Source organism: Syngnathus floridae, chromosome 14, assembly GCF_059516105.1.
Source record: "Syngnathus floridae isolate MCC-2025c chromosome 14, RoL_Sflo_1.0, whole genome shotgun sequence".
NCBI lineage: Eukaryota > Metazoa > Chordata > Actinopteri > Syngnathiformes > Syngnathidae > Syngnathus > Syngnathus floridae.
In genome coordinates, this window is record NC_142426.1 from 7,617,664 (window position 1) to 7,642,993 (window position 25,330).

Consider the following 25,330-nt stretch of genomic DNA (forward strand, 5'->3'; position numbering starts at 1 on the left):
GCTTGACGATGCTGCGGTCACGCAAGGTGACTTCATCTACGAGTCACTTGCTGCAGTAACTTAGACTGGCCACTAGGTGGCAAAAGAGAACCGTGGAACCTGACTTGATGACCTTTGTGGTGTAAAAAATGATCTAAGCGAGCTGCAAAATATTTATAGTCGATAAACATGGGGCAGGGGTTCAGAAGTCACCAATGTGGTTCCAGTGGGCACCAGGTGGACCCCAAGGACCGAATGAGTGCCTGAACCTGTTCTAAAAATAGCCTACCAGTGATAGGGAAATTGTGACTTTCTAGGAATCTTAAGGAAACGTGAACACTGGTAGGAATTTATACAAATAAAGTGTTGCATATTTAACATTTCTCAATTATTGTGAGTAACTATAAAGTATTCAGCATTTGAGAGCTGAGACAACGGCTTGATTTTTCATTATTTTGATTATTTTTCTTTTACAGCCTTGGTGATTTCTTTCATTTAAAACAATTTACCGTGTCGATTTTCCAAGACATATTTTCACTTTGCAGGGCCTTAAATAAATTAAATCAATTGGACAATGAATTCCCTTTTGGTGGAGGTACCGTAATAAAACAGAAAATATATTGGAACAAAAAAACATTTGTATTTAGATCAAATAACAGCATACATCTCAAGAATTGTTCTGAACAAGTAAATAAAATTACCATGGCAGAAATGTATAAATAAAACAGATGCCAATAAATATTAAATTAAAATAGGAAGTATTTTAAATAATTGGAATTAATAGAAGGCAGTTGTGTTTGTCTCTCCGTGAGGAGAAGCAGTGCCGTTTATTTTGGCCTTCCGTGCTTCACTGAAAAAGACAAACACATATCACATCAGTGTTATGATCAACATGAGACATGCGTCAAACACCAACTAATGCAAACTCACTTGAGCTCCATGATCTTCTTCATGATCCACTCTTGCTTCCAGTGGCTGCAAACTTCTCCATCAGTGGTTTCAAACCTGAGTGTCAGATTCAACAAATCTTAAAATCTAGTTTTAATCAATCAATCACGTTTAAGTCTTGAAGAATCTTACACGATAGCACGGATGCAAGGGAGGTTCTTCCTCTGGATCCTGTATCCGATGATAGGAGCAGAAATCTGCCCCAAGGTGCTTTGAGTGCAGCATGAGGTCATCTTCATTCCTGTTCACATGTAAAGATTCAATTTCACCTCGAGCATAAATGTGAAAAGATGCTGAATCAGCAGAATGAGACGACTTACCGGGGCCTGCAGCAGCCAATGCCAGGTAGCTCGTAAAAAGAGCCAAGAACGCCAGTTTTGCAATGCACACTTGCATGATTTTTTTTTTCTTGAGATGGTCCAAATGATCTTGCAGAAAGATAACTGTTTGATCTGGCAGGAGGAGAAAGCTTATCCAGTCTGGTCAGGCCTCAGGGTTTTATAGGAGAAAAAGAGGAAGCAAACTGACCGCAGGCATCATCTTGTCTTCGACATTGTGTGTATGTTGGGCGGGGATGAAGTTAGATGACGCATTTCTTTCCCTTGATTTCATCATAAATCCAACATGTCCATTCAGACCGCTCATCAAGCTTGTCAGTATAAATTCAATGTAACAGTACACAACTTTTTGTGTGTGGAAAACGCTAACTGGAGGTTTATTCTTATAAAACTATTCACCTGTAACATTTCGGTGTGTTTGTTTTGTTGTTGAGGTATTAATGTGTAATTTCTTATTGGGAGTTGTACTATACACGTTCATTCTCTGATTAATACAAATGTTAACAAAAAATTACTTTGCTTGATTTTTCTTTCCAGTACATTTATAATGGGGATCAATACACAGATTTTCACAAAACATAGTGAAATTTCACAGCACCACTGCATCACACAGAGCTGCCTTGAAATTTAATAAGTCTAATTAGTCACTTGACCATGCTTGGCCCAAATATTTTTTCCTAACTGAAATGAATGGAATTGCTATTAATCCGTTCCAGCCCCCCACCCCCCCATAAAAATAACTAAGGAAAATAACAATAGTAATTATCATAATTAAATGGCATGTAGAGAATGAAATGAAAATTCATTGCAGGTCCTTCTGTTGCCCCCCGAGGAGCAGAACAAGACACACTGACACAAACGAGGAAAAGTTTCACAACCACTCTCCACTCGGTAAGATGCAGTAATTCTAGTTGTTTTTGCAGAGGATAAAGAATATATGCCTGTGAGTACTATTATATTGTTTGTTAAAATGTGTCACACCATGTTTGGGATCAAATAGCAGTCGATGATAGCATCACATTGAATTTTTTGAAGTGTGGAACCCACACCTATATGTATTTTTTTTTCTGCCCTTTCTGAAACCCCCTAAAATACCACAAGACAACACCAAAGTTCTGGTTCATAGGAAAGTAGTAATTAGTGGCAAGATGAATTTTACGGAGGTGTTTTAGATTCATAGTGTCGAGGAATTTTCACCCTACATATAAAATGATTTCGCCGGAATCATGTCCCGTCTTGTCCCGACAGCAATCTCATTGTGAAATAGGAATTCAAGTTATTATCTTGATGAGTTCAGCAAAACCATACATGCTGATCACTCGTCAATGTGTCACACGGTCTTTCTTTTGGATCAAAAAGAAAGGGGAAGGAAGGAGATCCTGAGGTTTCCACCACAAACATCCGCCAACTATTTGGCCATTAGTCAAAAAAGCATTGTCTCAACATGTATTCGAATGTAATAGTCATTCATTTTCTGAATTGGGGCAATTTGTGGAGTCAATAATATCAGACGTCTTAAAGGATTTTGTAAAACCATCAATCAACAGATCTCTGTTAATGGGGGAGGAGCTAAGTTTGAAACTTAGTGACTGAGAGCGTCATGACATGTGTTCTTTCTTTTAGGCAACTGGTTATGACAAAACGGCAGATACTGTAAGTGAAGCAACGGAGACTAGACGAGCTGAGGAAGGCGCCATCGCGTTTCCCAAGATTTTGAAGTCATGATATGTGTCAATATTGCTGTCCTGAAGTTTCTGAATGAAACATTACAATTTATGGCAAGAGAAAAGAAGAAGTGCAACCAACCCACAAGGAGGAAGGAAGCATTCACTAAAAAGCAATGACACACTTCTGTGAATTGTATCATGTGATTTCTACAGTGTGAATTAATAAAAATAAAAAAAAAGATTCATTTATTTTTAAGGGCCATGACCGACAGAGAGAGATTATGAATTTGTTGGAGGGATAGAGAATAGTGACGATAGAAGCTCTGGTGAAATGTTCTCAAAATGACTCACTGGATTCCAGAGTAGCGATAAAGGAGATTGCAAAATTAGTGATTCATAATGAGTGTCAGAAGAACTTTCGATTAACAATAAGAATTCTGATGCAGCCTTTTTTTTTTTAAATAACTAGGATATTTATTTAAACAGATAATTCCTGGATAGAGTTTTTTTTTTTTAAAGCATTGAAGTGGACCTCATGTTTCAGTCATTCTCTACACAGGAAAAGGCTGACAACACAATCATGTGACTCTCTACACTTCTTGTCTTGTTGCAAAGATCAAGTGACCACAAAAACGGGGCTTTTCGGGGGAACTTGGTTCGGATATCCGTTCACAACCACAAATTGTTTTGTGAACATCACTTTCTCTATGAAGGAAAACCCACGGCCTAGTCTATCTATCTATCTATCTATCTATCTATCTATCTATCTATCTATCTATCTATCTATCTATCTATCTATCTATCTATCTATCTATCTATCTATCTATCTATCTATCTATCTATCTATCTATCTATGAATGAACGAATGAATGAATCTTTATTTCGAACACGATTTAAAGAATAAAAACAATAAAAACAAACAACAAAAAACTCTCCATCCATCCATCCATCCATCCATCCATCCATCCATCCATCCATCCATCCATCCATCCATCCATCCATCCATCCATCTACGAATGAATGAATGAATGGATCTTTATTTCGAACACGATTTAAAGAATAAAAACAATAAAAACAAACAACAAAAACTCTCCATCCATCCATCCATCCATCCATCCATCCATCCATCCATCCATCCATCCATCCATCCATCCATCCATCCATCCATCCATCCATCCATCCATCCATCCATCCATCCACCCACCCATCCATCCATCCATCCATCCATCCATCCATCCATCCATCCATCCATCCATCCATCCATCCATCCATCCATCCATCCATCCATCCATCCATCCATCCATCGTTGCTACAAGTTGCGAACTGTTTTCAGTTGCGTTTGGCGAGGTCGCTTCATTGTGCGGCAGGCCTAACGCTTCCAAACCAGTCTTTGTAATGTCCTTTATTTTTTTTTCTCCTCTATTAAATGCATAACCTATACGATGAGTTCATTTTTTTGACCAGCTATCATTCACCTGTTCAAAATTCACCTGTAAAATTAGCTTCACATACTGTCGCTAAAAAAGTGCATCTGTTTCTCTCGTTATGCACAAAGCAGAGCAATTAAATTGACCGTGAAAGATCAAGATGACATCTTGGCTTTTTTTTTCAAATTTGGTGTATTGCAATTGAAAGAGAATGCGTGCTGACGTGATATGAAAAGTAGGCCATTGATACCCGCAGTCTTGAGTAAAAACAAGGCCAAGGGCTGTGTTGGCTTTTTTTTTCTGTGGGAGGAAAAAATTATTTCCAGGTGTATGTGCAACTGTGGTTGCATCGTTCCTGACTTCAAGTGACACAAATTCCTGTATTTGGTGATGTTAGCGGGCTTTAAAAGGCCTGCAGCGCAAACATCCACTTCAAACCCGATTACGTCCGACACGAACGATGACAGCTCTTAACTTGGTCCCATTTTTTTTGGTTGCTGTCATGTTGCCCTGCGTTTTAGCTCACGGTAAGCGTCATGTCAAATTGGTTCACATGTGAGATGATGTGTTCTTTGATTTATTCATTTTTTTTTTTTCAGGAGGATTGGCCAGTTGTTGTCGCAAAATCTCTGACACGCACGTTCATCGAGATCTGCTGACCAAGTACTACGTTCAACGACCGCCTGCTTGTTCTTTGCACGTTGTGGTGTAAGTCATATTTGTTATTTATTCAACGTTGCATCTGTGTTGATGGTATATTTATTCAATCAGAAAAATTGTGTAAATATTGAATATTGTGAGATACACTATCACAGTATTTTGTTTTTTAAATATTTAGATTACAATGGATTATATATAAATTATAAAAATATTTAAAAAATAACTTTCTCATCCTTACATTTCTTTCATAATTATTCCTCAGTTTCATCACAGTACAAAACAAGAGAATCTGCGCTGACCCTTACAAGCTGTGGACCCAAACCAGCAAGGCATATCTCGATGGGAAGAACAGCCATGCCCAAAAGAACGACACGCAAAGGAAGCAGAAAATTTCTCGTGAACTGCAGTAATTTTTTTCCTATCTTAAAACCTCCATGAACCATTTTTTTTTTTTAGAAAAACTGCAATGATAAGGCTAATTGTGTTTCAAGGACTCTAAATATGAAGAGCAAAACATTGCTGTTTCAAGAAGTGTGTATCAAATTGATAGCCCTTTGCAAGAAGTAGCTCTTAGTTTAAAAAAAAAAAAAAGAAGAAAACTAGTCACCCCTCCAGTACTGCCTCGCCAAGTCAAGCAGAAACCAAGTTGTAGCATCCAAATTAGGAAAGTGCGATTGGTTCTGTCAAAAAAATGGAAGTAAGCCAATGTTTGGAATAGATCCTTAATTAAAGAAAGGATTTTCTGAGGCATTTCTGGGAAGAAAATAAATAAAAGAGAGCTGCCAGCTGTCAAATCTGAGATGCAGCCATTTTTTGAGACATTTAGATATGCAAAGAATGTTCCCCTCATCAAGCAGAGTGAAAGAAAAACTGAGTCAGATGGTATTCGAATGATAACACCTTCCTGATATGGAAATGAGTGAGGGCAAGCTTCTGGCTGCCCAGGTGGAAGCTTCGGGGAACTTTGGTGTGGTTGCAATGTGTGGGAAGTCATGCTTTCTCTTCGTGGTGAGTGGATTATTTTTAGACTGAAGCACCTACGAGTCAATCGCACCGACTCCGCCCACCCATCAGCCCATTTACGTGGCAATGAACTCAAATACGTTTGTCGTTTTAAATTGTGATGAACAATAGACGGCATAAAAGGTATTGCAAAATAAATGATGTTACAATCAACTCACATTTCCGCATATTTACTGAGACAACTTTTAAAATGACCTACCGTGCAATTTTAGATCATTTTATTATCATGGATACAATTGGACAAAGTTGACATTAGCAAAGCCGGATTAAGAATACATTTTTTTTATTTTTATCAAGTCTTACATGTCAAACACAATTGTACAACTTTGGAAAGTATAATATAATGTACTGATAATTATAGTATAAAGTCCTTTAAATTCAATAGCTTTGACACATCATCGAGTGGATGACAATGTGTAACAAATACAAAAATATTTTTACATTCAACATGAAAAATGTAAGAACTACAGATTTGATATAGAGATAAATTAGATATAGATATACCAGCTAGATATCTACACCCTTTGCTTTCCTCTTTTCGTCCTTTGCGACCTCCTCAACGAGGTGCATGGGCCAATTGTCCCACTGACACTCGTGGAATTGCTGTTACTCACTTCCTGCTGCTGCAAAATTCCTCCATCCACTTTTAACATGGCTCTCTGTGTCCAACAACTGTCGGGGTCTGCGCAAATTCTTTTGTTTCTGTGAGTGTGAAACCTGGAATTGATGGAAATATTTTTGAATGATCACACAGACCACACGGAGTAGAATAATACATAAATAGATAAATAAAATTACAAAAAATATTTATAGATAGATGGTTATTTGAACAACAATGGTGCAACAACATATGTAGACGGACAATAAAACAATTAAAAGTTATTGATAGTCAAACTTACACTACAGCCTTGATGGAGCAGGCGCCCAGAGCCTGAATAACATAAGACTTAATTTTTCCCAGTGACACTTTGGTCTTGGACAAGCCAGGGCAGCAGTTCGAGGGAAGCCCGTGTGCTATACGAGACAAATGCAAAGTGAATCATTACATGGATGTACTTAGATACTCAGATTAGACAATGCCTACAAACATTTTGTAACACTCACTTGCGAGGATTGAAGTCATCCACAGGGACAAGCAGAGAAGAAGGTTAAGTTTCATCTTGGACCAGGTAATGTTGATTTGAATGACGGCCTGGGCAGTTGTGAGCGTGTTTGATTCATCACGTTTGGGATAGTTGCTCTTATAGAATATTGAACTCCCACCTCTTCCATGAAGTGCAGTGGTCGTTGGATGTGGTTACTAATAAGGGGGGCTTGGTGGAATAGATGTGCGAAAAAACACTGACCACAGTTCTACCCACAATGAAACAATGGTTTTAACACCGTCATGTCGCACTTCCTCGGGAACATGTCACACTCTCGTCAATTTACCCTGTTATATATTGTTTTTTCCACTCGGTAAAGCAGACCACACACGTAACCTCGCAAAGAATCATGTGAAAGTGACTGTATTGGCTTCAACTTGAGTGTTTGGAAATACAAGCATGGTCTCGAAATGAATTAAATTTTAATTAATAGCAACACGATGAGAATTGAAGATGATGAATTTATAACAAGTAAAAAAAATAGTAGAGAACACTACACAACTACAACAAACCTTAAATACCGTATTTTCCTGACTATAAGGTTTAGCTAAAAACCTCCAATTTTCTCAAAAGCCGACAGTGTGCCTTATAATCCGGTGCGCTTTATATATGGACAAAGTTTTAAAATGGGCCATTCATTAAAGGTGCACTTTATAATCTGGTGCGCCTTTTAGTGCGGAAAATACGGTCATGTATTAATCTCCCGGAATTCCCAGTGGCCACCCTGATTTGTTACTACCACCTTTTTTTTTTCCCCATAAAAAACCTCCTGCTCAACCTTCATGTGCTGTTGTGTTGAATACTGACAATTTACAATATCCCAACCTCATCATTATCATTGCCTCGCTGGATTATTCATTCCTCTCTGATTCATTAGCCGTCGTCCTGGCAGCAACCGGGACTGCCAGAAGAACGACAGAGTCACTGATAGAAATTAGTCTCTTGATAAAGCTCGAGACTGGAATGTTGCATGGCAGGAAATTGCAATCAATACTGACTCTCATATCCTCGTTGGGTATCGACCGCATTTAGGGATAAGAAGGACATTGTCAGGTATGGATGTGGGGGGGGCATCCTCACCTCCCGACGCATAGTAAACCGAACAAGTAAGCTCAAGAAGATCTTTGAAAATTGTTCTAAGTGGAAAAAGGTATTGGGACACGTGTAAAATACAATTAGAGACAGAAGGATTTGTCCTATGACCTTAGTGAGCTAGTTCCTGGTCTAGCCGCTAATCTGCTACCTTAATGCTATTGCTAACAGCAACTGACATTCAACATAACAGTACTGTCGTATAATCTTTATCCTCTGCGAGGACCTGAGATGCCTATACTGTACAGAGTCCATGAACAGTCTGTCTTATACTGCCCCCAAGTGGCCAAGGTGGGCAGCAGAGGAATAGTCATATGTAAACACTTTTAATATGTTAAATTAGTATGACATTTATTGGCATTTTATTGCTTTTTAGCCAGTCATCAGAACCAGATAACGGAATACATTAAAGCTTGAGGTGGATGCACAATATTAATAGCTTTTAAAATTTTCATACAGGAAACCTGGGCTTCCTCAGAGACAAACCAAACGCACCCAAGAGTGCCGTCTGCGTGTGTGCTGCAAAAATTACAAGACGTTTGATGGATAAATTTGGCTCTCTTTGTTTAATGAGGACTCCGCTGCAGACGTATCAAGCTTTCGTTTTATCCTTCTTGCCGCTCCGAGGAATGTTTTTGATTCATCCCGGAAGATAAAGATGTGTCATTTTCTTCCTTTCCCTTACGATCAGAGCGCACCCCTCCTTTTTTCTCCCCTATCTTTGTAAACACTCGGGGAAGTTCATCTGAAGTCATGGGAAATAATTGGACAGGAAACTTTTTTAGAAAGGATGTTGCCGCTGTTGGAGTGTTTTAAGACAGATGTCCTTCTGGACAGTGTTCAGAAGAGCGGAGATGATTTTGATATCAAGAGTAGGCAGCGGTCGATACGCTGACCTTTACCAGCGTGATGTTCTGCCCCCTCAGACTCACTTGAGGTCCATAAAACCTCACGCATTTTATTCTAAACTCGGGTTGATCCTAAGCCATTTACCAAAGGCCTTTATGGATGTATATATTCCTACTCAATACCACCAGATGAACACAAATCCCTCTTGAGAAATGTCATTTTCCCCTCTAATTAATATTTCAATTAGCAAAGTCATTTTCTAAAGGTTACTGCTATTGACCCTTGCACATGAAGCTTCAATTGTGCTTCAAGCCGCCATTTAAAGCAGGCGTCAATAATTGACGGAAAGCGAGGCTTCTATTAGCATAGCCATTAGCATAGCCATTAGCATAGACATTGCTCTCGTGGCTCCAAAGCGCTTCTTGCGAGAGTGACTGACCCACCCGGCGCCTCTGCCGCACGCTCCAGAGGACACTAAAGTCTAATCAATATATGCTTTAATTATAATGGCGCTCAGCCTGCGTTTCTTCACGCTTGGATGGCGTGCAATGCCACAGCTGATCCAGCCCGATCATTTCTGAGGCACTGGCTTTTCACCGCCTCAGTAACTTGTCTCTTTCTTGCCAATGCCATTATAGACGGCAAATTGTCCTCCCTTCTACTTAGATTGGTAAAATGGAACGATTAGTAAAGGTGGCGGGTACCTTTTTAATCTTTCGATAGCTTTTTTTTATGGCTTTGTCAGCAGGCCTTTGTGGTTAAAGTTAGCGGCAAAATATGGAGGAGCTGCTACAAAATAAATGACCTGCTAATCTGTGGAGGTTAAAAAGATTCTTTTGAATATGTCAATGCACTTTCATCTTTAGCCACTAGATGGTAAGCTTCCCCTACGGTCTCCGAGACGGGACCGCCACCTTGTCCGGGCCTGTGAGAAAGCCATCTAAATTTAGCCCGCAAGTTGAGAGTGGTAAAAATATAACCCTCAGAGCCTTGAGGCGATATCTGACATGATTCTGCGTTTCATGGCCCAAAAGTAAGTTGTATGGCTAAAGTGAAAATGTCAGCTTGCCAGGAACAATTTCGACTCCTTCCTCCTTGCACAACCTCACTAGTACTACTAGTAAAAAAAAAAAACTTTTCCAAGCAGGCAGGAAATCTGTTTACTGTGGTTATTGGTCATTTATCTCCATCGGCGCTACCTCGTGAAAACCGATATTAAGAGGATCAAAGAGCATGTGTCCCCTTTTTAGAGCGAGGCGCTCATTCATAATGAGTTGCTGAAGCAAGGTCTCTTCATCCATCCCATCATTTGTCTCCTTTGAAGTCCATTTCTAAACCTTCAAAATCTTCTTTCTGCCTTTTTAGCGGGCGAGCAAGCGGGTCTTTGTGGGTCAAGCACATGGCTCCATGATTGGCCTACCAGCGTGATTCTAAACTGGCCTCTTCATTCCGGTTCTTCCATCAGCTCTTTCCCCCTGGTGACACGTCACTATTTGTCCCTCTGCTGGGTTAAGCAGGGTCATATCAAAGCCTTAATCCCCAAATGTGTGTGTGTGTGTGTCCTTCTGTTTGGGCTCGATTATTCGGAGTTTCTGACCCCTGGGTGATGAGTGAGGCCCATGTTTGGCAACACGGGCCCTCGTCTTTGTCTCCCGAGCCCGGCAGGGGACCTCGGCCCAAGGGGGGCCTCTCTTGTCAAACTAAATCTCAGTCGGTGTTGGGAGCACATCGTCTGCTCCCCGGAGTTATCTTAATATCAATATGGCAACAACGGCAGGCAGCTGGTTGGGCGAGACCAGATGAGTTTGGCTTTAGAGGAAAAACATCGATTCACGGAGAGTTCATCTGGCCCCGATAGTCACTCGAGTGTATCTGCTTGATCTGATGTTTGCCGATAAGAAAGATTCCTCCCAGGACGTGTACACATGTGCATGGGCGTGCGCCATATTGATTGCTGAGTCACACGGAAGTATGGATCCACAGCAGCTGCTAAGATTTCAAATGAGGTCTGCTTTTTTTTTCCACCCGCAGAGTCTCAAAATGACAAAGTGTTTTTCTGATCCATCCCCAAAAATATGGCTGCTACTGATCATAAAAAATCACCAAGGGTGGGTGGGCCTTGTCAAGGGATGGTCTATAAATCAGAAAATGCATGAGCAATCCTGATTAAATTCATTGGTGACATCTTGCATGGCGTCTAGACCATAAATGTCAAGCTTTGGGCACGTGCAAGGAATAGGCAATAAATGGGAGTACTTTTCATCCCATCTTTTTATTTATTAATTGACATTCTTATCTGATCATTTATCATCTAAGCATTTGTGAATTTAAATTTAATGTTGAGTTTCTGAGCTTACATATTTTAATTCTGCTCCTATAAACCGCTATATAACGTAAAAAAATGTTTTTTTGGTACTCATCTATTTCTGCAGTATATTTATTTTTGTATTTGTACTCTGTGTTCCTCCACTAAGTGCATGCTGAACAGCAGTAGCAAACCAATTGCACTACAGGGATCAATAAGATCTGATTTATGGAAATGCCGTCATAAATTCCTGGAGTGAGGCACTTTTCCGTTAGACGAGTGAAATGAACAAAGTTTCAAATGATGATTATTATTATTATCATGATGCTATCTTTGTCACTGTTACCAATCATTCCGTTTATACTCGTCACCATGGATCATATTCGACTTGGCAGGAAAGTACTGGATCTGAATAATTATATTTATTCTATTATATAATTAAGTTCTTTTTCCTTCTCACCCAACTGGGAGAGATGAGAACAGCCTAGTCGGACTGATGATTATGGGATGGAGAAGAAGAGCATCTCAGACAAACAAGAAGTGAGCGGTGGGAAGAAAAAAGCCGGTAATGTATACATCATGAGAAAAACAAGAATGATAAATGTTGGTGAAGAAAGGAGAGGACAAGACGAGGAGAGAGAGTTAGCCTGTCAATCCGATTATGAACCAATCATTTGGCAGAGAATTGCTTTGACCCGAAACCTGGCAGATCACATTCACTGCTACATACACACACACACATACACACACGCAATAACACATTCCCAGATGCACTCAGCATCACTTCCACACAGTTGCATTGAGATAAATGTGTCTCGCTCGCATCCAGTCTGGTGGTGTTAAGTGTGTGTATTTGGGTGGATCAGCCTTCATGTGTGTGTGTGTAAGTGTAAGTAAGCGAGTGAGTAATGAGTGAGTGACGGATGAACCATAATGCACATTAAGCCTCTCTCAAGAGGGTTTGGATGTCTCGTCTAGCTCGTGCACTCTCAAAACGAGGGGATAAGACGCCAGGTTTTTATTTGTGGGGGGAAATAAAAGTTTAAATCTCGTCCTTGCATCATTTTGCCGACTTGTTTAGCGTTAGGTGAATCAATTTCCCGCTCGCTCCCGTATCTTAGACCTTTAAGTTGTCTCCATCTGTCTCTCTCAGCCATGCTGTCTGTCTGTTAGTAATGGAGCTAATTTGTTTAGCACACAAAGAGTGTTTGTCCATTAGAGCGAACGTGTCCGGGCCTCGACGGATGGTGACAAATCACACCAACGTCTGAATGTATGTGTGGAGCAAAGTCGGGAGGGGGTGTGTGCAATTTTGCAATTTTCACATTTATTTGCCTTTTTTTAATTCTTAGGTACGGAAGTGTGGAACTGCCAAAATTTTTGACAAGCAAATATTTTCAAAAGTGCGTGTTCGAATGTATTTGCGAGTACCGTATTTTCCGGACTATAAGGCGCACCGGACTATAAGGCGCACCTTCAATGAATGGCCCATTTTAAAACTTTGTCCTTATATAAGGCGCACCGGACTATAAGGCGCACCATTAATGCATCATGTCGGATTTTGAATCCAAATCAAATCATTCTCCATTTTATCTTTTTTTTAAACTTCAGATGCAACAAATTACTTTAGAATCACAAAATAATGATCCATAGTCTTTTTGATTCATGATTCATAGTCTTCAGCGGGCCACTTATTATTGATTTCATGACACAATGCTTTGGGCCAGTTTAAATTTAGGAATTTGGTCCATATATAAGGCGCACTGTCGGCTTTTGAGAAAATTTAGGTTTTTAGGTGCGCCCTATAGTCCGAAAAATACGGTACATCAAACATACTCAAAAGTACGGGGCTATTGACTCGGCCTTGGGACGTTTGAATATTAGTTGAATTGTTTTCACTCATCCCTTGCGCTGACTCTGCATGTTTCGACTTTTTTGCTAATAGGTCAGCTCAGGAAGAGGAGTGATCCTTGAAGGTCAGTTTTTATTGATTGATAAATCATTCCTGGTTGAGGATGACACACGTAAGGCACGCCTCCCTTTCAGACTTCACGTAAATATTTTTCTTCCGGGCAAGAGCAATTTTTGCCAGGCCTACCAATCTGTCGTCCGTGTGTTCATACAAAATGTTAGTCAGCAAATGGAAATATGTCCTGAACAACACCAGTGATATCCCTTCAAATTATGTTTTTAATGAGATGGCAATTTCTTAGGCTCTCTTTCGTGGGTTAAACTGGCTGACACACAGGAAATATCTGTTTTTAATCTTTTGAGTCTCCCATCGCTCACTCTGAGTGGTTGTCAGGACTGGAGGTGCTTCAGAGACATGATGATTGATCAATTTGTTGTCATAAAGTCGAATATTTTTATTCTAACAGTGGCAGTTGGGACTTGTGTGTACGGTGATTTTGTATAATACATTTTCAGATGCAGTGCTTAACCTGTACAGTCCATTTTTAGGTAACATGAAAAAAAATAACAATAAAAAAAATAAAAATAAAATAATAATAAAAATATCTTTGGCAATATAGCTAAAAGACAGTCTAAAATTAAGAGTTCCAAAATAATGTGTCCTTACTGCTAGCACTTTTTGGTACCTTCCGCTGGTCCCCAATGATTCTGTGGTCTCATAGTATTTCTCGTTTTTCTATATCTCTGTTCATTTGTCCCAACTTTTCCTGGACTGGTGTTGTGCAAGGTGGGGGATGCTTCAAGTGTCAACGTCCCTGCAACCAAGACAGGAGGACAGACAGACAGACAGGGGGCAGGGCGGGCTTTGTGCACCAGCCCTTTCCCACACTCCCTTTCACCTTTTGTTGTATGGGCGCTCGGAGACTCTCTGACATGACGAATCGCACTGCCTGCTTACCCGAGACGTACTACTGGAAAAGTAAAAATGGAATGAAGTGGAGTTAAATGATGAATGAAAGTCTTGTGTATGTGTGGCCTTGAAATCTCTATGCCGCTTCTGCCTGCTGCTGAGAAATCAAACTCTCCAAACTTCAAGCGCTTGATGAGTCAGTCAACATGCAAAGCACGATATGGACTCACGCCTCTGCCCAAATGCCAGCACCAAGCTGTTGCCCATAAAGCATTTAGCTAGCCACAATGGAGACATTACCACATGAGTGAGTGGTTTTCAATGCCTCCAAGGGGTTGTGTGTATATAGAGTGTGGCGGGCAATGGGGGGAAGGGAGTCCTTCCTGAAAAGGCAGACGACCCTATTATCACCTCCGACCCTTGTCGAGCAAAGCGCACGCCGGCAGTGGCACATACACGCTGGCGGCACATCAAGATGTCTCATCGAGTAGATTCACGTTTGATCCCATAAACCGACGGATAAATTTCCTGCTTTCAATTGGCATCTGAATTCACGCTTTTTACATTTCAAGACCAAGATGAAAGCTAAAATCAGGTCAAGAATATCTTGTCAAGTAGAAAGTGAACCGCCAACTTCTAGCCGGAAATGCACGTAAAAGCATTTTTATTTGTTGGAGAGCATTCGTTCACTACCATTGATGAGAATAGAAACAATTCTTTGTACTGGCAGTGCAGAAGATTGCAAGCAAAAAAGAGAAAGTCAGCTGCAGACCAAGTTAGCGCACGTTTTGAATAGCTGACCCAGTCAGGCCAAGCAGGGTGAGGGGTGAGCATGTTGGAGGTCCACAGAGGAGGGATGAGCTCACCTCCATCTTTCCCAGAAATAATAGCGGTCATCCTCGGTCCAGACTGTTTCCATGAGGAAATGCTGGAGATACTTCAAATATGTGACGTAGGTGACACTATCAACTATGCTAACACAAATGTGTTAGTATGCAGAGTCATGGCAGCAGAAGATGTTGGAAGAGAAGAAAAAGAGGAAGTGATATGTGCAGAGAGGGAAAAAAAAAAACCTTCACCCACACGCTCAACGGGAAATTAGGTCATCCTTGTACAACCATTGTAAAGAGCAAATCATCATCGGCATAATTGGATCCTAAACCAATGTGGGTGCTTCAGACACATGCACACAAACCACAAAAGCCGTCACACGTTTCTCCAGCCGCTCACACGACCCCGGGCGGGAGTAAAACGGAATTCCGGCATAAATCCGTGTGTGTTTGACACTTTTATACCTCATTCAGGAGCCTCATTTGGAACAGAAGCATGATAGAGGAGCGTGATTTGTGCTATATGTAATTGTGGTCGTGATCTTTTCATAAATCACCGTATGTTTGCATCTAACGCCTAGCAGAGAGGAAGCATCTGAAAAGTCCAACAGGACCATTGTCGTATTTATAATTCAGAGTGCCTTCGCTCTAATTTTAGTGAGTATCGCCATCTATCATTTGTCTTCACTGGGCAATAATGATAAAGGAATTCAATTCAATGTAACACTATGAGCAGCCACGGCAGTCGCTGCACCTTTAATTGTCAATTTATTGGACTGATGAGGCGCCCTCATGGGAAAATTCAATTTACATTCCGCTGTACATGTTGCAGATGCAGGTATGCAAACCTGAGCTGATGGCGGGAATGATTTGGTGCCTTGCTCAAGGTCACCTTCGCAGTAGTCAGGATGAAGAGCTGCATCTGCAGTTACAATTTTTGTTTCCTTGACTACACACTCGAGCACAAATACAAGAGCCGTCACCAAAATTCTCCTTTCAATAGAGAATGCATACAAAGAGATGTTCTTGAGAATAAACGTGTTTTTTTTATATAATAGTATATGTTAATTATTAACTAAAATACTGTCTTATTATGATTATTGTATTTTTTTATGGTATTTTTTAATATTATCATGTTTTTATATAATATTTTGTATGTTAATTAAGTAATATACTGTCTTATTATGATTATGATGATGATGATGATTATCATTATTATTATTATTATTATTTTTGAAACACGCCAACCAAAACTGAGTGCTTTTGAATTATTTTACTGGTTCTTTTATCACAAACAATTTTTACTATTACAAAGAAGTTATGGAGAGAACTGCGTCAAGGAATTTCGCCTCCTCGAAAAGCTGACGAAAAACCGAGCTCGCTACAGGAACCACCTGAGGTTCAATCTACGGTGCCGGGATGAATAAGTAACGCCGGCCGGCCTGACAATCAAAAACCCGATAAAAAATAAACTTGTTTGTGATAAAAGAATCAGTAAAATAATTGACAAGCGAAAACAAAATGAACATAGTACAACTATGAGTGCTTTTGATTTAGGAGGGGGGGGGGGGATTTTCATTTTTGTATAAGTGTACCTAATATTGTGGCCGGTGAGCATGTGCAGACGAAAGTGTGAAGTTAAATCCTCTTAAACAGCATCTTACATCAAGGGCAGAGGTTTCACCACATGGGCGCTGTCAACTGACTGTTGCATAAAGTGGTAAAAGACTGCGAGCTTGACCTCAGCTCCTCCTCACACATTTTAGATGAGGCTTCGCACATTATTTATTCATGTTTAAAGACAGTCGGTTGGCGGCATCCCGAGAGCTGCCAACACATGCGCACTCCCCTGCATCTAAACTGAAATCAAAGCTGTGCAAAATAAGCTGAATATATTTTCATGTTTGACGGTCACAGTATATTTCGGTGACATTTGCAGGAAGTGGGAGATGACAAAGTTGACACTAATCCCCGTCACAAAAGCATGTTGCCCGGCCAGCGCTAATTGACAACATTTTGTACAGCAAGACGCAAGTGTTTTTTTTTTTTCTTTTCCCCCTTGGTCATACCCACTTTGTCTTTTGTGCATCTTAACAAGTGTGGAGCAGTAATGAGACGTGTGGAGTTGTTGCGGTGTCTTTGTGGCGGCGGTTAAACGCATCCACTCACTTTATTCCATTGTAAATGTAAAATTAAATACACTTGGACTTAATGTTAAGTAGTCAAATGGAACAAAATGTCAAGTTAGATGCCTCAATATTCATCATTTGCATAATTATAGCTGATCAGTATTCATACTAAGACGTAGTTTTCCATGACTGCATCTTTTGCAGTATTACAGCACTACTGGACACGTTATATGATTTTTATAGATCTCTGTATTTTGTGTTTGCACCCTTAATGTATACTAAGTATAATAGTGTCAAGTGTTTTTTTAAATTAAAGGTATTACTAAATGTTTTGTTGTTGTTTTATAGGAGACAGGATGGATTAATGGCATTTCCATTCATTTCAATGGGGAAAGATGCTTTGAATAGGCTACCAGTCTGGTCATGTGAATTAAACTCCCAAGTCAAGACACCATAGTATATGTTTGTAAATATAAGTCTGCGGGAAATAAAATACTTCAGTAAAGGTACTCAAAATGTTGGCATCACTGCAAATAAGCTTCTTATTGCATTCAAAACAGTCAGGGGGGGCCAAGAGGATGATTGACAGCACTTGGCTGGCTAGCGACCCTCCTTCCCGTCGTCCCCACCTCCTCCAACTCCTCCTCTCTCTCCACTCTGCTCTCTCTCTCTTTTCATCTCCCTGCTGCGCGCACACTCTCCACGCCGCCAACAGGGATGCATCGAGGGCGAAGCGCAGCCTGAAAAATGGCCCTGACTCCGCGCGTCTTGTGGATCTATCCTTCCCTTTTTCTGCTCACCCCCTCGGTGGTTTTTCACGTGTTGTCACCCTGTGGAGCCTTAAGGAATTATCCTGATAATGAAGGTAGGTAGGTGCGTGGTCTACTTGGTTGTGCGCTGAGCAGGAGGGGAAAAGGGGGGGGTGCGGAGTAGAGGGAGCCCCATCTGGAGCGCCCGCTTGCCGGGTGAGGAGCAATGGAGCTTCCCGATGAAGTTCTCCGCTCGCTTATGATGAATCATGCATAAAGAGCCACCAAAAAAGCATGGAGATAGGGGGGATGGAGCGTGCGTCACGTTTCCCCTCCTTTTCTCGGGATTTTGACATTAATTTTGCATGACGTGACGATAGAAGGCTGATGGGGACAAGGAATATCAAAGTGGGTGAAGTTGTAACAATGAAGCCTTGAAACAACACTAATCTCATCCAGAAACACGCTGAGGGATGCTGATGTCTTTTCTTCTGCAGACTCAAGTCATCTAACCGAGTCTGCAAATGAGAGGCAGCAATTGCATTACATTTGTCACAGCCTTTCTCTGTTATTAAATTAACATCGATGTTCGGCCAATACATTTAGTCGCTAACTACTTCTGACTGCTTCTCGGGCTGAAACATGTAAGATGGCTTGTTTACTGGCAAGTTGCAAGAGGGAAAAAGAAGTCATCGCTCTATATGGAGACAGGCGGGGAGATTCATGATGAGCACTTTATTAAGCAACTTATTGGCGAGGAGAAGAAATGATGCTGTCAGGCGGTGTCAGTGCAGCATGTGTCATTTGGATAACTCCACAAGTTTACACATCGGGGGGAGGAAAGAAAGAAAAGATAAAAAGAGCGGCGTTTCATAGCAAGTATGTGATTTAATGCTCTTCGGGTGATGCCCATTTCGCCAATGTTGGATTTAGATTTTATGAAAAGATTTTGGATTGAGGATGGACATTTTACGGTGTCCTTGATTTATTATGCTAAAAATGAAGACGCTGTTATGTTAATATGTGTTTAGACTGCCAATTAGGCAATTTAATTAGACTAAGTCAACAGGGCCTCACTATTTTTTGAAATTGCTATCATTCAATATATGACATAATGGCTTGAAATATCGAATAAATAGAATTAGATTAGAATAATTACTTAAGTTAAAAAAAATACTATTGTAACTATTTCGCTTGATGCTCTCAACGAATCACTTCACAAGCAGGCCACACCTCAGCCAGAACGGATGAGACCTCCAATTTAAACGTGTAAGCGCCAGGTATAGGTACTATACTGAATGTATGTCACAGCCCGGAGGAGTTCTCCTCGGCTCGGGAGGATAAACGAGGAACGAGGATGAGCAGAGGCAGTCAGGGAGGAGTGTTTAAACAAGAGGAGACAATGCAGAATGCATGTGATGAAATATTCATTGAGGTGAATGCAGAATGAAGGATGATGAATTGAATCTCCTGTTGATTTAGATAAACGAGCTGCGGTGTTTGTAGCGTATACGATCACTGACGAGATTTTATTCCCGATTTGGTATCGTGCTGTTTCACACTTACTGGCCCAATTTGCACCTCAAGCTTCTCTTCCATATAGTAAACACCTTCCATTTCCAATTAGGGAAACTTGCTCAATCTAAAGAGCACTAATTAAAATGCTCACTTTCGATGATTAGTAAACATTGTTCAAAAAAGTGTCAGTCAAAACCGAATACAACATCTTTGTCCGCCACCGAGCCGAGGCTGCCGTAAAAAGTTACAGTCCCCCCATTCCGGACCAATTAAAGAGCAACAAGTCCCTTGGATGGAGCTGATATTGTAAACTGAAATCATGTTTCAGTGTCAACAAGCTTTGTAATCTTGTACGGAAATTGTTGGCATTTACAAGAAAAAATGTAGTGAGGGTGGACAAGCGGAACAAAATGCTACAAGGGGAATTGATCAGATTGCTTGAAATTGGTGGTAACTGCAAACAGGGGAACGTGATCTATAGTGGAAATGACTTTTTTCCCCCCCACAAGTGGCTTTTTAAAGTGTTTGTCAGAAGCATTAAAGAGAGGAAGGGGATTAGGAGTTGGGAGATGATTGGCCCGCCAGCAGAGGGCGCTCTACACACTTATTCAGTATTGTTTGGACCCCCAGGGCTAACTGATGTAACATTCGGATGGGTGCCCTCAGGTCTGCACTCTGTGTGTGGCTCCATCTTTTACCATGTTTGCAGTTTAGAGCCTGTTTTCCCCCATCTTGGCGTATCGTCTTTGTCTGCGCTCTCTTCTATTTTCCTGCTCCCCCTCAATCCGAGAAAAACACGACTGGGGATTGCTTTCATGTTATGATAATGAGTCTGTAGCATTTAAATAATCAGTAAATCTATGGACGAGTTTTTAATTTAAGTGTGGTGGGAAATAAATTACCTGTTGTTTACATTGGAATGTAGGTAAACATTACGGTAAGCCGTTATGGCCTAAACGTCATTTCAAGGTATAAATTGGTTCAAGGTATCCTGTATTTTAATATAAATTAATTAAAAGTGAGACTCACTTGAAAAAAAATCTAATTAATTACATGCTTCGCAATACATCAATACATGTTTTGCAATGAATTAATCTTGATTAACAATATTTTAATTATTCATAAAATAATTAAAAATAATATACATTTGCCCTAAACGGCAATGTTTTTTTAATTTAAATACTGTAACACTGTTTCAGCCAGGCTTCAGTTAAATTAAAATGTCCGCCTTTCGCTATATTTCACGTTAGCTTAGTGGTTAGCAAGGCTTTTAAGACTTTTCCTCTTCTCGCCTTGTTTAGTGTGTCACATGATTAGCTACAGTATTCCTCGTCCTCCTTTAGTGCGAGTGATCCTTGTTATTCACTGCCACGGAAGCAAGGATTAGTAATTTATAGAGCAGCTCCACAGTGTTTCGCCATGTTAGCTTGCCAGCCGCGCTAGCTTAAGTTAGCTCAGCGCCTAACTCTACCCAAGCATGCGTAAAAGATGGCTGACTGGTTCAATGTATACACACTTATATCCAACAACTCATCCAACTCTTTTGCCAGAATTAATTAAAGCCATTTTCAGACTGAGGCAGGTAAAATGACATCATTGACAAGCGTTATTGTAATTGGTCCGCAGAGTCCAAATCTATACCGTAGGTTGGATTTATACTGCTGCTGGTGGGGTGGGGGGGGGGGGGGGGCATGGCTGTATTGCTTTGTAAGGTTAACATGAGTAGATATTGCAGAGACAAGCATATGTAAAACATGCCCTCTACTGACACACAAGCACACGCACGCACCAGCCTAATGATTCACACAAGATCCTGACTGTGGTATAATACAGGGTCAAAGGTCTCCTTTGCTTTAATTGCTTTAATCCATAAGGGTTGCTTGTAGTTATCGGCAGAGGCATACCTCACCGTGAATGTGCCTTTGTGCGGCCGCAATGGCAGCGCTCCCGTGTAACAACCATGACCTTGAACAGAAGAGGCTATAGATCCTTGTTGTCATCAGAGAGTCGTAAAAAAGAAAGGCGGACAAACGCACAAGATCTGTTTTTTCCCCCTTTGCTTTAATCTCCTCCTCTCATGTGTCCTACTTTGCCTTATCTTTCGTTTGGATTGTTTTCTGCTCTTAGTTGAGCTCTTTCCTCATTCGACCTCTTCACACTCAGTTGGAACAAGGTGGGGCTGCATACGTATAATACATCGACAGTGAGCTTGGTGCCCATGCATTGTGCATGCACGCCCACAGACACTCATTCCACCCTAATGTATGGCTAGGGGGCAGTTTGGTGGTCTTGGTCCAGAAAATAACGTCAAGCATTCCTGCGGCAAGCTGATAGATGAGCCTATAAATACAGTGCAGTGACAGGGAATGATTCTGGTGTGAAGGCTAGGAGCATATACTGTGTGTGTTTGTTGTTATCAATGAAAAACAAAAGGAAAATCCACCAGAGATGAAAGAAGAGACAAAGAGAAACATATTGTGGCAACACACACAGACTGTAAACCCAAGGAAGCTTTCTCTCATATAAATGAACTCACCACGCAAATCAGCCTCTATTATTTGAAGCATTTCTCATCACATTGATCTTTTGTTCTTTCTTGTTTGTGCTGTACTCGATGGCTGAATCATCAGATCCTATCTGAGAGTGAAATGATACCTGAAATTCTTTATATATAAATCTGTATGGCTATATGAACGAATTAACTCTATTTCCATTCATCTCAATGGAGCAACATGATTTGAGATGCATATGTTGACAGTTATGATTAAGAATTAAAAACAATATCCTGCAAGGCTCTTGAGGCTATACGCCGTCATTCCTTGTGAATTCCACCATCATGTGCAACACAGCCTCCAACAAAAGTCCTTTGGATATTTGGCAGTGACAGACATTGTGTCCACGCATGGCTAGTAACAACCTGTCTGCCATGTGATTTCCTGGCCGTGTCAACTGCTAAGGCCCACTGCTCTAATTTCCCCTCCTGTGGCCAACCATTGTGTGACAGAAGTGTGAGTCCACAGGCTACCAGGACTCTGCTCTCATCAGTAGGAATGTCCTAAACTGTAAAAGGTCAAGAGGAAATACAGAAACAACAGACTTGAGCTTAGCCGAATTCAGCGGCGTTTTAATTACTTCACTTCAGTCACATAATGAATGCCGCGAGTGTCAAATTGTGTTGATAGTTTGTAGTAGTTGTGTGCGAGTCCTCAAGGTCTACTTATGTGTGTGTTGTTGCTCATGGTGATGTCATCAGTAATCTGCAGCGTGAGAAACCCGTGAAAAATTGCCACCTCGCATGAGGAAGACCAGTTGTGAAACAATCATGGAGGAATAAACGAACGCACATCCGCCGCCTCCATTAAAGCGACATGACCAGAGGATGCGCACGGCGAGAGATAACTAGAAGAAGAACGAGTGCAGAGCCTCTGGTGGGTTGTGGATGAGTGGAGAGACGACTGATGAAAAGACAGCAGTGAGTGGAGCGCGCCTGCTGCGGGGCTGCTTTACTCCAAAAGTTCATAGCTCAACTGCGCGGCACTCTGCTCTCCCTTGGCCCATGTGTTGCCGTGACAACCCCGGTTTCAACTGTCAGACAAGAGGAAGCACGTTGAAGTCCGAGTGGACTCAGACAACACATGCAATTCATCGTCTTTTTAAATACTAGACAATGAAATGGGGAATTACGTTACTAGTAAATTGAGACGCATATGAGCTTAATCAAAATGAAAGTTGCAAGGTATGGCGATAATGAGCCAAAAGTATGCTGCTCCCTTACTAGTTATAAAAGGAGCGCTTTATTAAATAACTATTCGTTTTATATCCTGCATTACGGTTCTCTTTAACCAAATAAAATCGGATTAGTACGAAGACTATAAAATGTGGAAGTTGTTAACTAAATAGCGTTGCGACTTGAGTATTTGTGATTTGCAAAAATACATACAAGCAGATTTTTAATGAGAAATTGGGCACACCCGGGATTGGTCGCCAGTCAATCACAGGCTAAATTAAATCTTTAATAAACTTCACGTGGATGTTTTTGCAGAATTTACACGAATACAATAATAATAATAGTGTTGGCCTGCTGTTTGTAATTAGCCACTCATTTTTATTATATTAGGATATTATATAATACATTTTTATCTTGAGGATTGTTGATGTTTATTTTTTTTTAACAAAAATACCCTGATTGGATTGAAGAATAAAACGAGCAAAACAATAAGAGATATTTGGTAGCAGCTTGTTCTCCGTTGTCAATTGTTTGTACTCGATTACAAACAACCTAATTAACTATGCATGAAGTTATGCACTGTGCTTCACATCCCCGTCGTGGTTTGTTTACATCATTGAAATGTGTGTATGCACAAGTCTATAAGCATCCTGGTTGCTTTGTGAGCCAGCCAGGCTATTGGCATCACAGCTTGAGGCTTGGCAGCTGCTGCCCAGCTCCACCAAACAGAGAAAAAAAATGGCCGAACGATATATTTATGATACAAGAAACTTCCTTAATATGTTCTTACTTGCAAGCTGCAGCCACACCCAAGTCATCCAAAAAATAGGACTGAAGGCTTAATCGAATGGTTTTTTTTTTAGCACCCATAAGCATCCTTGCTGCAGTTCAGACTCGAGCATGTTATTCTGGGAAGTTGACATTCCTGGAGATGCAACTTTTCTATAAAATATTTTGGGCTTGTGCAAGTAAGGGCATGAATGGAAAAAGCAAGGCTGCAGAAATGTAAACAACCTATAGATATGTGTGTGAGGGAGATAAGAAAAAAAACTTACACGAGTTGACTCAGCTAAAAAAGTACCAATAAAGTAATTTGTCAGTCAGCTGTCAATCATACACTCCATTTTTTTGTTTCATGTTGTGCTTTGCTTTCATTCATGTGATCATGCTCTGTGATGTCATCGTTCATTTCTCATCAAACCTTGCACAAATGCCATTTAAGGTCCCGAGAGGAGAAGACAGAACGTGAAGACGGTAGAGGATCATGCCGAGGCAAATAGAGACGCGAATGCTCGCTGATGTTTGCTTAAGGAAGAGCTGCACTCCCGCTCTAATTCATTAGTTCCACCTCCAATCAACATAAGAGCCCCGGCCATGAATTCTACAACCGTGACGCTTACGATTTTACAATGTTTGTTCAAGGTAATAACTCTGCTTTGTTAAGGCCGTGGGAGCAAATTTGATTTCAACGTTTCCACAAATGTTACACGCTCGTATAGAAGTCTTGTATTCACGGAGGATTAATAGTAAGTGCTTACTTCGGCCGAAAAGCATCTGTAAAAATGCCGAGTCAGCACAGTCAGGAAAGGATCGAGAGTAATACATAATTGATAAGTGTGCCCATTGATTATAGGTGAGAAGTGGTATTGACGAGAGGTGAGAGGAGACGAAAAAGTGTTGGTGTGCATTTTAAAGCACCTCTTTGCTTTCCCATTTATTTATTTATTTATTTATTCACTTATTTTTAACAATCTTCTATTGTTTTAATTTGTTTTTAACTTGTTTTTAACTTTTAACTTTCCTTGGGTGACCTGAAAGGCGCTTCTAAATTAAATGTATTATTATTATTATTATTATTATTTATTTCTGTATTTATTGATATATTTATTTATTTGCTGTTATATTGTTATTTCTTAATGAACTAAATGATCTGCTGTTACCCACTGCCTAATTTAATTGGCACCAATCGAATAATCGGAGTACTGTAACCATGTTATTTCATTCCCTTTCTTTGTACGCCACTTGACCGAGGGAGGCAGTCTTCAGTAAATGCTCGTAATGTGCGAGGCTGGAGGATTCATGTGACCTTTAGCGGCTCAGCACCACTCCTCCTCTGTTCCTTT

The 25,330-nt window shown here is 40.5% G+C and overlaps 3 protein-coding genes across 5 annotated transcripts in view; 2 read left to right on the forward strand and 1 right to left on the reverse strand.

Moving 5' to 3' along the window:
• Positions 1-597: 597 nt before the first annotated feature.
• Positions 598-25,330, reverse strand: part of LOC148387460 (eotaxin-like) — a 109,993-nt gene continuing 85,260 nt past the window's right edge. For 2 of the 3 annotated variants that reach the window (XM_088396016.1, XM_088396014.1), the window contains exons 5-7: positions 7,147-7,234; positions 6,942-7,056; positions 5,880-6,759 (exon numbers count right to left, since the gene is read on the reverse strand). In XM_088396016.1, coding sequence (XP_088252142.1) covers positions 6,558-6,759; positions 6,942-7,056; positions 7,147-7,201 — 372 coding nt within the window. In that variant the 5' untranslated portion in view covers positions 7,202-7,234 and the 3' untranslated portion in view covers positions 5,880-6,557. Of the gene's footprint in view, positions 830-909; positions 985-1,059; positions 1,169-1,247; positions 1,417-5,879; positions 6,760-6,941; positions 7,057-7,146; positions 7,235-25,330 lie in introns of those variants that run through there. The other variant, XM_088396015.1, reaches the window with a different exon arrangement.
• Positions 4,762-5,818, forward strand: LOC148387461 (monocyte chemotactic protein 1B-like). Its single transcript, XM_088396017.1, has 3 exons — positions 4,762-4,886; positions 4,959-5,067; positions 5,282-5,818. The coding sequence occupies exons 1-3, from the start codon at positions 4,820-4,822 to the stop codon at positions 5,427-5,429; spliced, it is 324 nt and encodes a 107-aa protein (XP_088252143.1). The 5' UTR covers positions 4,762-4,819; the 3' UTR covers positions 5,430-5,818.
• Positions 17,917-25,330, forward strand: part of LOC148387462 (ephrin type-A receptor 3-like) — a 57,499-nt gene continuing 50,085 nt past the window's right edge. The window contains exon 1 of the mRNA XM_088396012.1: positions 17,917-18,078. Coding sequence (XP_088252138.1) covers positions 17,961-18,078 — 118 coding nt within the window. The 5' untranslated portion in view covers positions 17,917-17,960. The remainder of the gene's footprint in view (positions 18,079-25,330) is intronic.

Bases quoted from the DNA above. Each gene is read 5' to 3' on its own strand.
- LOC148387461 (XM_088396017.1), top strand. From the start codon at position 4,820: ATGACAGCTCTTAACTTGGTCCCATTTTTTTTGGTTGCTGTCATGTTG. The intron at 4,887-4,958 runs GTAAGCGTCATG...TTTTTTTTTCAG, and splicing joins GCCCTGCGTTTTAGCTCACG to GAGGATTGGCCAGTTGTTGT. The intron at 5,068-5,281 runs GTAAGTCATATT...ATTATTCCTCAG, and splicing joins TGTTCTTTGCACGTTGTGGT to TTTCATCACAGTACAAAACA.